The 15,854-nt window shown below is 34.2% G+C and overlaps 1 protein-coding gene across 1 annotated transcript in view; it reads left to right on the top strand.

The window, feature by feature from the left end:
• LOC112912762 (low-density lipoprotein receptor-related protein 1B-like) overlaps positions 1–12,149 on the top strand; it is a gene marked incomplete at its 5' end in the record, with an annotated part of 93,272 nt that extends 81,123 nt beyond the window's left edge. The window contains 4 exons of the mRNA XM_072745185.1: positions 4,927–5,020; positions 8,480–8,596; positions 8,923–9,042; positions 10,884–12,149. Coding sequence (XP_072601286.1) covers positions 4,927–5,020; positions 8,480–8,596; positions 8,923–9,042; positions 10,884–11,056 — 504 coding nt within the window. The remainder of the gene's footprint in view (positions 1–4,926; positions 5,021–8,479; positions 8,597–8,922; positions 9,043–10,883) is intronic.
• Positions 12,150–15,854: the final 3,705 nt, after the last annotated feature.

The following is a 15,854-nucleotide window of genomic DNA, read 5'->3' as shown; positions in this document are numbered from 1 at the left end:
ACCCAGCTTAAAGAACTGTACAGTGCAAAAAATCAGAGCACTTTGAGGCAGACAGTGTGTGTAGTGGTTGAGGGCACTTGACCACTCTGACTCTGAAACCAGTTTCACTTTGACTGTAACACCGACTGCTTTAAATTGGCTGAATAATCTTGGGTTTGTTACTTACCCTCGTGATGCCTCAGTTTTCTTGTCTTTTAAATGGAAATACTAATATTTCCAGACCACTGTTATGGAGATTAAATGGGAAAAGTTCCTGGTACATAGTAAGTGTTGTTATTGCCCTTGTCCTGTACTGCAATGAGAACACACTCAAGGGTGTTTGTGCAATTAGTGTGAGCTGCCATCAGGAGGGTCTGAGGTATAATTGGAGGCACAGGTTGCAGTTTCTTCTTTCTTTACAAAGTGTATTGTTTTAATTATAATCCCCTAAGTATTTGTATAAATACAATGCATTATCTATAGAGAACTAGAAATTTAAGTCTCTGTAAGAGGCAAAATAAGCAAACTATTCACAGAGAGAAAATTTAAGGGAGAAATCTCAGGTTCTTAAAACTTTTTAAATACAATTTCAGTTAGTACTGTCTAGTTTAGATCATTTCTGGTTTAAACTTCCGATTATCCTGAAATAACCTCTAGCCCCTTATTCTGGAGTGGCCCAAGAGTCACTCTGTTGGGGCCTAACACTGTGGCCTTACGTGACTTAGTAGAAACGATGATGCCCGTCTAAGCCATATACAAGGTGCTGAACCTCAGTAGCCAAACAGAAAAGGACACTTGATACACAGAACATCTCAAAACATCAGCTTTCCTTAATAGTAAAGGGAATAAAACATTTCAAAGTTTATATAAGAAAACCTATATTTCGTCAATGCCAAAAAACAATCAGACCAATTAAATGAATACCTAAATCCACTCCCTAAAAATATTATTCATATAATTAAATTATTTCCCAAGTTAGTATCACTGATGATATGATTAAAATATATAGAACTTTTAAATACCCCAATAGTTTTTTTTTACATGAATTTGTTTTTAATTTTAAAAATTCAACAATAGTGAGAACAGCAACCACAACACAAATTGTGGATCAGATATTTTTTGTTGTCAGCAGTACTTCCTGAAGAAAAGAGTTATCACTTCGTTTCATTTTTATGAAAATAAAATTTTCATTATTTTTTAGAAAAATAAAATAGGCAGATCACACCAATAAGAATTCTACTAGAATTGAAAATGAACATGAAAATCGGGTAAAAAATAAGATCAAATCCAATTCTTATAGCACTTATCACTTCAAATATTAAAGCTAATTCATTTTTATTTTCTAATAAAAGTGAATTTAAAAATGACTTTACTTAGTTTTTAAATGGAGACTTTTTCTATTGCAAGTAAACCTCACTTGTGTATGCAGAATTTGCATTTTATACCTGTATCCATTTTAACAGACATGTATTTAGTAGTTTTTTTTATAGCTTCTTCTTGTGGGTGATAATTGCAGTTTGCAATTTATTTTTTGAAGATATTAGTCTTAGAGAACATTTACCATGAGGAATGTTTTATACTTATAGTTAGCATTTATCTTTTTTAAGTTACTGTATTTAAGTATGAAAAAATGAAGCCCAGACACAAAATAGAAGAAATCTTCCTTTGAGAGTAATGAATAAAATGTTGATTAGCATAAAAAGTAACATAATAAGTGTATTTTACCCCGGCCTTTTCTTAGCTCAAACCTTTTATGTTCTTATTAAAAATGAAATGGCAAGCACAATCGTCATGTCTTATATAATTCCAACATTTGGTATTTATTTAAATCAGGCATATGTAGTGAGTTTAAAATATGTATTTTAGATATTTTTCAAATCTTGATTGGGAAGGCTTTGAATATACTCAGGAGACATGAAATCCTCTTGCTAATGTACTTTGATATACTGTAATGACTGGAAATGTTTAATGTTCAGGGCAATTGCTTTCAGAGTTAGCCTGATATCCCCAGACAGTCACTATCTATAAAGGTAATATTTTTCCTGTGGTAATTTATAAAAACCACCACAGATATGACCACAGGCTAAGCAAAAATGGGAAAATCAGTTGAACAGTCAGATCTTCCCCTGGATTCACAGTGCTCGATTCCCTTCCATATTGCTACTAGGAAAAAAAGAATCTCTTATTTAAGAAAATAATGTAGATCTGCCTTGAATCAACTTCATGGTATCCAGAGAGGTTCAGCAAAAGCTAGCGTCAAATTTTCTCTTACTTGAAACTAATAGTATTTTAAATGAACAAACTTTTAGCTCACTAATCCGTCTCATTAGGGAAAGTTGAACCTAGGCTATATTCTTTTGTGTTACGTATCTGTCTGGCATACAGCATCCAAAGAGAATGTCACCTTGCTTTCAGGCCATTCAAATTGAAATTGCAACAGAAACACTTCAAGAAGAAAATTAATAAATTGTAGAAAGTTGTCAAACTACTATTTTCAATTCCAGATGAATTTTGTGATATATGCTTTTCACTGAATTTCTGTCGAAATAAAGAAGAAAATAATTTGATAGTGCTAGAAGAAACTTACTAAACTTTATCTATTGCTTGGTTTTAATAAAATAAAAATTTAATGGCAATTGTCTTAGATGTATGTACTCTCTATTTGTAAAGTGTGATTTTCCTTAGTTTATTTTGTGAGAATAAGCTTAAAACTGAAAGTAGTTAATTTGTAGTCTGAGATCACTAGGGTATAAATTTCCTGGGTTTTCTTGGTCTCTACGTACATTAGGTCAATAGTGTAGTTAAGTAGGAACAATAATTCTGTGCTCTGTTTCAGGAGAAGAATTTGAATTCAGATTACCTTTCTTATAAAAAATGCAATAATATAACCTTCTGGAACATTTTTCTAGCAACATGTTACATGTATGGTAAATAGCTTATAAGTAATTACTACCATATAACATTTTCAACTAGTTTCTCTATTGTTAATTTTCCACTTGAGGGTTTATTCCAAAAGAAAAGAGAGAAAGGGAAAAAAATTTCCTACTTCTGTAAGTAATAGATTTTTTTTCTTACAATTTTAACTATTTAAATGAAAAGGATGATAGAACAAATACAACACATTAATAGGGGTGCCTGAGTGGATCAGTCCATTAAGCTTCTGACTCTTGGTTTCAGCTCAGGTCATGATCTCAGGATCCTGGGATTGAGCCCCAGGTCAGGCTCCCTGCTAAGCAATAAATCTGTCAGTGAATAGGTTTTTGGATAATCTTGAGAATAAGTTTTATTACAGCAATTTTCTTTGGTGTTTTATTTAAATATATATATAATATTCAAAAATAATATTCAGCAAAAAAATCTGTGGCAGCCTTATTTTTTAAACTTTTTTTATATACAAATGTTCATTTTAAAATAGAGCTACCTATTATTTGCTAGGTTCTCTGCTAGGCTTCGTAGGGGAGGATATACTATAGGTTGGTAAGTCATTGACCATGATAGCATTAACATTCCTTGGATGGACTAACTTTAGGCAGTTTATTCCTGACAATAGGCCCCTGAGGCCCTTTTCTTAGAGCACTTATTCTAGAAAACTTGCAGTTGTGAATTATTCTCTGCCCCTTTGAGATGTAAATTTTCTCCAGCTCTTACATTTTGCAGCCTAGGAATATCTTCCTCAAGGATCTGGAACCATCCCCCAGAAATTTAATCATCAAGGAAAGGTAGTCCATGGGACACCTGGGTGACTCAGTGATTGAGCATCTGCCTTTGGCCCAGGTTGTGGTTCTAGGGTTTTGGGATCAAGTTCCACATCAGGCTCCCCATAGGGAGCCTGCTTCTTCCTCTGCCTAGATCTCTGCCTCCCTCTCTGTGTCTCCCATGAATGAATAAATAAAATCTTAAAGAAGAAGAAAGAAAAAGAAAGGTAGTATATGCTTGTTTTAGACTCAATGGGAAGGTGGGAGCTCAGCTTTGGTAAGTACCACCTGGCAAATACGAATGGCCTAATCATATTGGCCAACATCCTCTATACTTTTCCATTAGTTTATACCAGAGCTTAAATCAACCCCTGCCTTTTGTTTCAGTGGAATTCAGTTCAATCTCTCTCCCCTATTGCGGTAGTTTTAAATAAATTCTTCCTTGCCTTTTTAACTGTCCAGTGCAATTTTTGTACCTGTTGTTTTTAGTTATGATGATTTATCTTATTTATTGCAAAAGACCATGTATATTTATTAAGAATTCTGAAAACTGAAAATAACTGTACTGCTTTTAACTGCTTTAAAGAAGTATTCTTAAAATTTATGTGGGCAGATATTCATTATGGCTAAAGGCATTATGTTCAGACAGTTCCATGAAATCACAGCATGACAGTACCGGAAAGGATCATCCGGATTATCTGTAACTCCTCATTTTAGTAGCTAAGGAATACAGATAGAGAGATGTTAATCAAATTGGCTAAGATTCCTAATAAAGTGCAATTCAATTAACTTAATTCAAATTAGCTAAATTAATTCAACTTTTCAATGAATTCAGGATACCTTTTCCTGAGATTTCTGCTGATATTTTTAGCCATATTCAGCATTTGGCAAGCTTTCTGTAGAGGTTCAGATAATAAATATTTTAAATTTGCTGGCCACATGGTCTCTGTAGCAACTACATAACTGTTGTTGTGGTGCAAGAGCAACCATAGATCATATGTAAATGCATAAGCTTGCCTGTGCTCAGAAAGCCCAGGAGGTTTTCCTGAACAATATGCTTTCCTGGCAGATCATTTTGCTACTTGTCGTGCATTTATTCCCTATTGTGGAATTCTCTAAGACCACCACAGTTCAAATTTGCAGCAAGAGAGTAGGCTAGGCTGCTCTGCCCTGGTGAGTTTTTAAATATCCATTTTATATAAAGGTAGGGTTCTTCAACCTTTTTTTTTCCTTTTTTTTTTCTTTTTTCAAGTTTCGATGTAAAACTGACAAATGTATTCCATTCTGGTGGAAATGTGACACTGTGGATGACTGTGGCGATGGATCTGATGAACCTGATGACTGTCGTGAGTACATTGGTGAATGTAGGAATTTAGAAGTTAGAGCTACTTATATCCCAGACCTTGAAAGTTGAAGTGAGACCTTAAATATTGCCTTTTGTTTTTACAAAATCTTTAAGTATACATCAGAAATTGTTACATTGTCTTGAGTATGTCTCTGTTAATTATTACATTTAGAATGATGTCATCAGCAATTTTGTCTTGAAGTTTCATTTGTCTTCAATTTTCTTACTAGAAGAAAAATTACACTCCTCATGCAATGATCAGTATAATGACAATCAGCATGATTTTGACTGGATAGATCACCATATTAGAAGTAAAAATGGGCAAAATGGGCAAATTCATAACAAATCTTACTGTTAAAGGATTAATCTTTCAACTACTTATCAGTTTTACACTACTGGAAATTCCTTAAAAGTGAGTTTTTTTTTTCAATATGAATCATTAGTTTGTTCTACTAATCATTCCTATACTCTTAGGAATTGCCTTAAAATGACTGCCAATTATATTTGGACTCAAACTGTGATTGGCATGGTTAGGTACCCTATACATATATATACACATGCATATACATATATATGTATATCTATATTTATATATTATATAAAGTGTATATTTTTATGACATCCTAAAAACTTGGGATGCCAGGGAATTCATGGTGCATCAGTTTAAACACATTTATTTTAAATGACATTATTGAAGTTTGCAAGTATGTGAATCTGGGATTAAATATTCCTACGTGAACCTGGGATTAAATATTTTCAATTATCTAAGATTCCTAAGAAAGTGTGATTCAATTAACTTAATTCAAATTAGCCAAATTAATTCAACTTTTTAATGAATTCAGGATACCTTTTTCCTGATATTTCTGATGATATTTTAGCCATATTTGGCATTTGGCAAGCTTTCTGTAAGGGCTCAGATAATAAATAGTTTAAACTTGCTGGCCATATATATATATGGCCCACGTGTATGTACATATATGTGTCTATACATTTAGCTATATTTGGTAACTTTGGTTTAATGGACAATCAGTATAACTATTTCTTGATAGACTTTTATAGTTCATTCCATGGGCAACTCCAATACTGTACTGTCAAGTGAAGATGCTTATAGTCAATCGTGATAATTCTCTCAAATTTCAGTGGATAGTTGCCATGATTTGGCCTTGACAACTGAGTTCAAGATCCCCAGGCTTGCACTAAAGAGAGATAGTATACTCTCTTAAGTAAAAGCTAGTTACTTTCTGCTGTAGAACTTTCTACCACATAATTACAAAACTGCTCTAAACTTAGGGCCTCTAGATAGTTACTTAGATGAGATATATTCCATCCTCTGCACTACCAAGTATATAAAACATATGAAGTTGTTTCCCATAGTTCATTTATAGCTTTGAAAGCAGCTAATAATATATTCAAGGAAAAGGAAAAAAGTTACAGAAGTCATCACTTTCCTAATATTCTCTTTATGTTTTTGAAAGTTTCATTGGTCTTTGATTTTTTTAAATACAGTTTTTGTTTTCACCATGATAGACATGTACTATGCCTGTACTGTACTGTACTATGCCTGAGTTATTCTTTTTTAAAGTTATTGAATTAAAAGGACTATCAAAGTAACAAGAAATTATATTGGTGACTAACTGAAAGTTACTCATTAAAAAAAAGTTATTGATTTCCCCGCAATAAAGTAAACTTTTGACAATACAATAAATTAACAAATACAATTTATTTTGTAATTTATGAAAATAAAGAACAAATATGTTAAATGAGCCCTGATAGTAAGATGACTTTTCCTGCCCATATTTACTCAAGTGTTCTCTGAGGAAATACCACCATAATGACCCGCAGACACAGTGTCTCCCAATGCTTTCCCTTCTAAACTATCTGCAGCTCCTGAGCTCTAACTTTAATCTTGCCTGGAATATCATGTTGTAACCATACTGATATAAAAAATTAACCAAAGATTTAGTATAATAAGTTTTTCACATTTATACACTTTCAAAATAGATGATGAACAAATATAACCTTAATGTCTTTTGAGGGGAAACAAAGAGACATCTGGTATCTAAGAGTCTCTATATCATCCTTATCCTGGTTAAATACCAATACTACATGTTTTTATTGGTGACATTATCTCTTGTGATCTTTCAGTAAATGATCTTTTACTTGGAGTCGACAGGTTAACAGCACTGAACATCTGTAGGCATGAAGCTTTACTTTAAGAGTTATGGTGAGGTGGAAAGTGATGTACAGGAGTCTGTGCAGCATTTAGAATTCATTTTTGAAGAGCTGCATCACCAAAATTTGTAGTACTAAGTTACTGGTAATACTTCTAATTTCATCTGAAAAGGTGGGGAAGCTTAATCCCAGGATGTTTCATATACTTGCAAACTTCAACAATGTTATTTAAATACACGTGGTTGAATTGATGCATCACGAATTCTCTGGCATCCTAAGTTTTTAATTACATTTTCTATGATGCTCTAGTACACCAAGGATCATTCTAAAGACACATTTAAAAGGTCAAATGGGCTTCCCAGCTATTTTCCAGGCATTGAAAGTCCTCTGAAATCTATAACTCTTCTTATGAGAAGGTTGTTTTGGTAGCAAAGGAATATTCAAGAAAATCATATATGAAGCAACAGTAAATAGAGGAAATGCACATGTCCAGAGTGTGAGAAAATTAAGTATCATACAGTTTCAGCATTTAGTGTGATTAGTAAATGTTATAGATTGAAGTTAAATGACATTTTAGAACTCACCTATGGAAGTCAAGCATATATTGAGTTATTTTTTAATATTAAGGAAATTTTTAATTAATATTATAAATATAAAAGAGTAATTTTCCAAAAAAGTTTAAAATATCACTTATTAATATTTGGTTGATTTATTTGAGCCAAAAGATAAATGTTTTAATACAAGCAACGTAGTTTCTGAGACGACTTCAGAATCAGATCTGGATCTAATTTCCAAATCTGGCCCTTGAAACTTGTACATACTTGGGTGAGTTATTAATATCCATGAGACTTAGTTTCATCATTTATAAAGTGGTTATGGTGATATTGAGATAAGAAGGTTATGATGAGATTCAATTAGTAGCTCTATGTGGAAGGACCTTACCTTGTTTCTGATAAAGAGTAGATATTCAATAGATCCTACTTTATTATGATGATTATTGTTATCATTCTTCCATATATAAACTCAAAAATAAGGCAAAATAATTATCACCTGGGATTTCTTCTGTTAATTTGTGAAATGTATTCTGGAGGCCATCTGAGTTGCTCATAGCTTAGCAGTACCATGTATCTGAATCCAAGAGCTATCTATGTGTAAGACATTCATGCTGTGCTCCAGGATATGTTTCATATAATGAAATAATAAATATCTGTAATGTCAGAAAAGCTCTATTTAAGAGGTCGTGAATGATGCTTGGCATTCGATGATACCTGTCTCTTTTCTCCCCTAGCTGAATTTAAATGTCAGCCAGGCCGGTTTCAGTGCGGCACTGGGCTCTGTGCTCTGCCTGCTTTCATCTGTGATGGAGAGAATGACTGTGGAGACAATTCGGATGAGCTCAACTGTGGTAGGTGATTACATTCTTAACCGAGAATATAAATCTAATTCTTACCTGATTTTGACTGCACTGATTTAAATTCAGACACAGGGACCCCTGGGTGGCGCAGTGGTTTGGTGCCTGCCTGCCTTTGGCCCAGGACGCGATCCTGGAGACCCGGGATCGAATCCCACGTTGGGCTCCCGGTGCATGGAGCCTGCTTCTCCCTCTGCCTGTGTCTCTGCCTCTCTCTCTCTCTCTCTCTGTGACTATCATGAATAAAAATTAAAAAAAAAATAAATTCAGACACAGTTTTCAGCACATATTTAATTGTTGTTGTTCTTTCCTTCTTTTAGACACACATGTCTGCCTGTCGGGTCAGTTCAAGTGTACAAAGAACCAAAAATGTATCCCAGTAAACCTCAGGTGTAATGGACAAGATGACTGTGGGGATGAGGAAGATGAAAGGGATTGTCGTAAGTCACCTGAGAATGTTCTGTCTTGTTTTACTTCTGAGTCTCGACTGATGTTGGTCTAAAAATTTTTATCGTGTACCATACATCCACACAATGTGGAAACACATAACAGCAATTGTGACAAAGACTTCCAAACTGACACCTTTGGTCACTTAAGAAGCTCTCTATAAAGAGTATAGAGAACATTAAAACATGGATGGTTTTTTTAAAAAACAAAAAGATTTTATTTATTCATGAGAGAGAAAGAGCAGGAGTGCACAAGGGAGCACACAAACAGGGGGAGGGGCAGGGGGAGGGGCACAAGCAGGCTCCCTGACCAGCTGGGAGCTCTACATGGGGCTTGATTTCAGGATATTGGGATCAGGACCCAGCCAAAGGCAGATGCTTAATCAACTGAGCCACCTAGGCACCCCATGGATGGTCTTCACTTAAAAAGCTACCTGAAGAGAGACACCTGGGTAGTTCAGTAGTTGAGTATCTGCCTCCTGAGTCCAGGGGTCGAGTCCCCCATTAAGTCCCCCATCGAGTCCCATATCGAGTCCCCTATCAGGCTCCCTATGAGGAGTCTACTTCTCCCTCTATGTCTCTGTCATTCTCTATGTGTCTCTCATGAATGAATAAATGAAATCTTAAAAAAAAGGTACCCGAAGATTAACGTGAAACAACATGCATTCATTCGTATCATCCTTAAGAGAAGAAGCAAAATCAGCATTATAGGTGACTATAGTGTTTTATTCATAAATTGATTTTTTTTTTTTTTGCCCACACTAAGCAGCCACGGGTAATTTTCTTCTACTGACTAATTAGTTACTTGAAATCAGCTCCGTTAACAAGAGATTGCTTTTTTCCTCATAAAATACATGTTGAATGTATGATGAGAACATCTGAGCAAAATAACCTAACAAAATTCTGTTAAAATTGTAAATAATACTCTATTTAATGTGTCTTAGCAAGCTACTTCAAAGGACAGTAGTAAAACATCTTCTATTCTTTTTATCTCTTATTTCCATCCCCCACCAATAAAATCAAACTAGATTAAATGGAAAGCAAAACAGTTTGTCATATACATATAGGCACATAGGCAGACACGCATGCACACACACATATACACGAACACATACAGAATCTGAACAATAAAGTACCTGCCAAGTTTCAGGGTTTCAACAGAACTGCTGCCAACGTTTCTGTCTTGCTGAGGTTTTATTTTATTCCTCTAAAACTTTTATCAGTAAATAATGTGCAGTGACCCAGCAATTTGATTAAGATGGTGCATTCAGAATAAAGTCGGTACCAGTTCTTTATGGTTAGTCATTCTAGGAGCTGATCCATTAAACTGACTAAGATTTGTGATGCAGTTTACAGTCAGACATTCATGTCTTCCCTCAAAAACTCAACACAACTAGAGATTTCGATAAGTTTTTTTGCTTTTTATTTCCTTATTCATGAATATCTTCTGATTTTAGTCCTTTTCTATTTATAGAAATGCATATGCATAAATTCTTACATTTATTTATCTGGTAAAATTATTCTGAAAGGCTCTGAATTCTTTATTTTTAAAATTAATTTCAAAATACAGGTAATCAAGGTGGCCTTGTTTTGAAAACTCTGATTTTTTTTATCCAATGCATCATTGCAGAAATATTTTTTATTTATTTCTACTGAAAAGAATATTTGGAATATATTATAGATTATGCAAGTTAAAACTCTTCACCTTCAGAGATTTATTAATTAAAAGATAATACATTTCCAGTTGATTATCTTAAGCATTTGTTTGTCTAATTGGTTTTTAGATAAACTGTTCTTATTGAAAGCTACATTTTAATAGATGTTTTCTCCTTAAGCCGAAAACAGCTGTTCTCCAGACTATTTCCAGTGTAAAACTACTAAACATTGCATTTCCAAGCTGTGGGTTTGTGATGAGGATCCAGACTGTGCAGACGCATCAGATGAGGCCAACTGTGGTGAGTGTTTTGTGACCCTGGATGGTACCTATTGTATTTGTATCATCATCTGACATAGCCACAGTGAAAGGGATTTGAACACAATTCTAATGAAGCCAGGGTCTCCCATGAGAAAGTTTTGTCTCTGCGTTCACAGAGTTGTGTGACCTCAGATTAGCTATTTTATAAAAACAATCTCAGGTTAGCCGTTTTTACCCAGAGAAGAATAAGGCAAAAGAATAATATTGCTGAAAATGACTCAAAACTATTTTTGATGAAATAGATGAATCTATAAGGTAGACTGAACTATCTCTTCTTGTGGCAGAGCATGCACATGATATTAGTATTTAATGAATAGAAGCAATGAGACATTCATTATCTTGGTGTTGTTCACAGAGACAATTTTTTTACTTAAATACATATAATTTTTCCATTTATTCAATGATTATTGGTCATTCATAAACATGGTAAAAAAAGAGAAAAGATAAAGTATCTGTTCTGTTTTAATAGATGACAATGATCACTTGTTAGCATTTGTTTCTGAAACATTTATCTTTTTACTTAAAATCAATACTTTTATTTACAAGAATTATTCCTTAATTAAAATTGTAGAAATGGAGAACATATTTATTTTGTTTAATGCATTTGATTCTATCTTGAAAATGTCAACAGGAAGACAGAAATGAAGATTAGTTGTCATATGTAATTCATTTTATCAACATTTATTAAATACTAATAGAGGCATTTCGTAGGTGGACATACCAAACTTGGCATTGTTGGGGAAGCAAAAAGTTATTTTATCTAGTAATTGATTAAGAAAAATAAAGATGGGGTGGCTCAGTGGCTCAGTCAGTTAAGTGTCTGACTCTTGATTTCAGCTCAGGTCATGATCTCAGAGTTGTGAGATCTAGCCCTGTGTCTGGCTCTGCAATGTGTGTGGAGCCTGCATGGAATTCTCTGTCTCCATTTCCCTCTGCCTCTCCCCTCTTCAAAGAAGAAAGGAAGGGAGGGAGAGAGGGAGGGATGGAATGAGAGAGGAAGGGAGAATGGGAGAGAGAAAGAGAGAAAGGGAGAAAGAAAAGGAAAGAAAGAAAGAAAGAAAGAAAGAAAGAAAGAAAGAAAGAAAGAACAGAAAGAAAGAAAGAAAAGAAAGAAGAAAGAAAGAAAGAAAGAAAGAAAGAAAGAAAGAAAGAAAGAAAGAAGAAAGAAAGAAGAAAGAAAGAAAGAAAGAAAGAAAGAAAGAAAGAAAGAAAGAGAGAAAGAGAGAAAGAGAGAAAGAGAGAAAGAGAAAAAGAGGGAAAGGCAAGTGTATTCAAACTGCATATAGGACTTCCAGGCTTCATAGACAAAATTGTGTTAAATTAATCTGCTATATTCCACAGCGCTCTGAGTTAACTCTTCTGAGGAAAAAGGAAATAATGAAAAACCTTTATGTTCTCTGAAATTCCATTTATACTGAACAAAATTCATGAGCTATAATGTGTAGTAATTGATAATCAAGTATCTTTAAGTGTTTTTACTACTACTGTCTTCCATATAACTGTGCCTTCAGAAGATGCAACCAAAACAGCTTACCACAGTATCATGAAACCACATTTACCATTTTGTGAAATTGGTATTCATAATGAATTCACAAAGCCTCAAACTATAGTCATCACTGATTTGTTCATAACTATTATTAAAGACTTTTGCAGACTAGTCTGTACTACTCGCAAGTTTGTTCTGTTGTCTCTAGCATTTTTTGTATACCAAAGAAAAATGGAATAATGATGTATATTAGCTAAATGAATACTTTTTCTGGAATATCTACAATTTGTTCTTCACTTAGATGTGCCTTAACTGTTGTTAATTATATTTTTCAACCTGATAATTATCAATCATTATAATCACAGTAAATCCTAATATTTATTTAGTGTTTACCATATAGCCCAGGAAATTTGTCAAAGACTTTATAGTCATTATCTCACATAATCTCTTTGCTGCCCCTATTTTATTGATGTAAATGAGTCCCAAGGGGACTGTGTGACTTACTGAAAATTCTACGGTTAGCAGGTGGTAGAACTGAGACTTTAATCAAGGGTTATTTCACACTAACACATCTATTCTGTGGACATAGTATAAAGCCACTTCATTCTTAAAAAAAAAAAAAAAAAGATTTTTAAAAATTATTTAAGAGAGAGCATACATGCAGTAGAGAAGGGAGAGGAACAAGCAGACTCTACTGAGTACAGACCATGGCTTGGGCTTTGATCCCAGGACCCCAAGATCATGGCCAGAGCTTAAACCAAGAGTCAGATACTTAATCAACTGAGCCACCCAGATGCCTCTAAAGCCAACTCATTCATTATGTGTTAAGGGAAAAATATTCAAATGTTTTCTGATATAAAATTATATAGAATCCTCCCAGTCATAGTCATTGTTATAAGTTCCAGAACAGTATACAAACACATACATACATACAGTAAGAGGAAGAAAAGAGGTGAGAAGGTTGCCACCTGATTTGCCTATAAAATTTTGTTTTGGACAGGCATTAATTTTTTTAATAATTTTTTTAAAAAATATTTATTTATTTATTTACTTATTTATTTATTTATTTATTTTTATTTACTTACTTACTTACTAATTTTCTATTTATTTAGAGCTCCAATGCTCCAGCTAGTGGAGAGGGAGTGGGAGAGAGAGAATCCCAAGCAGACTCTGAGTTAAGCCCCTCTCCAGAGATTTGGGTGGGTGGGGAGGGTGTGCTCTGAGGTCTCAGGACTCTGAGGACCTAAGGCAAATAAATCAAGAGTAAGCCCTTAACAGAATGAGTCAACCAGACACTGCAATTTGAAAAACTTCTACATCATAATTTAGTACAACATTTCTGAACTTTATTCCCTTTTTAAAGATTTTATTTATTTATTTATTTATGAAAGACACAGAAGGAGAGAGGCAGAGATATAGGCATAGGGAAAAGCAGGATCCCCACAGGAGCCTGATGTGGGACTCAATCCCAGGACTTGAGGATTATACCCCTAGCTGAAGGCAGAAGCTCAACTACTGAGCCACACAGGCATCTCTCAGTCTTCACTCTTGATGGGCTAAAAGGTCACCTCCTTCCCCTCTCCTCTGTCTTCAGTAAATGTAGAAGTGCCATATATTTTTGATAAGCTTGTTAACACCTTTGGGGGACAGTTCATTCACATTGGATACTTCCATTGACTGGGAAAAAACAAACAAAAACACTTATTAAAGATTAACCCTATCTAACTAAGGCTTTATTACTTGAATCTGAGTCATATGTGTCTTTGTGGAAACGGACCTTGCCTAGAATAGGAAGTAGATTTCACTATTTCTCCTGTCAAGTGTCCTCAGGGCCTAGCAAGATGTAGAGCAGATTTACATGAAGTGCTATTGAGTAACAGACCTGTTCTCTATCACAAAAACTCAATATGGAACTCATTTTCCTTGTAGTTGTCTTCTATACTTTCTCAGTCCACTTCTAAATCTATTTTTTTAAATATTTTATTTACTCATGAGAGACACAGAGAGAGAGAGAGAGAGAGAGAGAGAGAGAGAGAGAGGCAGAGACATAGGCAGAGGGAGAAGCAGGCTCCCTGCGGGGAGCCTATTGTGGGACTGGATCCTGGGACTCCAGGATCACACCCCGGGCCGAAGGCTGATGCTCAACCGCTGAGCAACCCAGGGGTCCCAATCCACTGCTAACTTCAGGGGCAGATTCTATTTTACTCTTGGAGGTCTCTTAGCTCGTATATCGTGTCTCAGCAGCAGTGTATCTACAGTTTTAGATCTAATGGGTTTCTGTCGATTCTAAAGTTCTAACATTGTAATTTGTTCTACCTTGACATATCCTAAATGAAACACTTCTTGTTGTTTTAAATTGCAAGAGTAATTGTCTCAGTAAAACCGAGACACTATGGAAAAGCCTAACAAAACAGAGCAGAATAAGTTGCGAACAAACAAAATGCACATGAAGTACCGGGGATTCAAATACCTTTAAATGTGTAAACATTTTAAAAATTATTTAATTTTTATATGTGTCAGAATACCATTTATTAAATTCTGTTCAGTGTAATTCTTGAGTTCTTATGAGTACTTGCAGATTTAACAACTAATATTCAACACATGTAAAAACTTTATGCTAATCTAGAATTTAAGGAGGCCTTAGATCCACTCTAAATAGATGTAAATTAGAGATGGTTTACGAATCTTGCTCCAATAGTTTATTCTTGGTGAGAGTGGATACAAATTTTAAAATTAAATTACATATTTTCCCATCTTATTACACATAGTTTTTGAGATGGCTAAATTTATGGGTCTGTAAAAACTGCATTTGGCACGTTTGGATTTAAATTCATAAATATTTTAAAAACATCTTTTAGCTCTACTTCTGTGCAAGTAAGGATTTAAATATATGCTGCCTTCGCATTTATGGCAAGACAGGTTCAACTTTGTTTTGTAAATTGTCAATAGTTATTATAAAATTACTTCTTTTCTGCTTGAAAGTATTTATTCATTCTTTCCAATATGCCCAGAGAAAAATAAGCTTTATAAAATGTAGGTCTCTACCTTTTATTAAATTATAGGTGTTGACTATTCTCAAAAGGCTGTTCCACTATTTATTACAATATTGGACAAATACCAGATCTGAATGCCTGACCAAAATACATGCAATACCTCAATTGTAGTAGCTCCAGGATTTTCACTTCAGATTTTAATTTCGAACTTTCTTCACCTTCTGCCTGTCATTTTCTATTTTGGAGAAGAAAATGCAGATTTGGGATTTGACAAATCTGTACTAGATTCATGCTTCTATTTTGTAATCAGAGTTGAAACTTTTCTATAATTTGACTCTTATATGATGATATC

The sequence above is a fragment of the Vulpes vulpes genome, unplaced genomic scaffold (assembly GCF_048418805.1).
Source record: "Vulpes vulpes isolate BD-2025 unplaced genomic scaffold, VulVul3 Bu000000725, whole genome shotgun sequence".
Classification (NCBI taxonomy): Eukaryota; Metazoa; Chordata; class Mammalia; order Carnivora; family Canidae; genus Vulpes; species Vulpes vulpes.
This window is presented reverse-complemented; position numbering and strand designations above follow the sequence as displayed.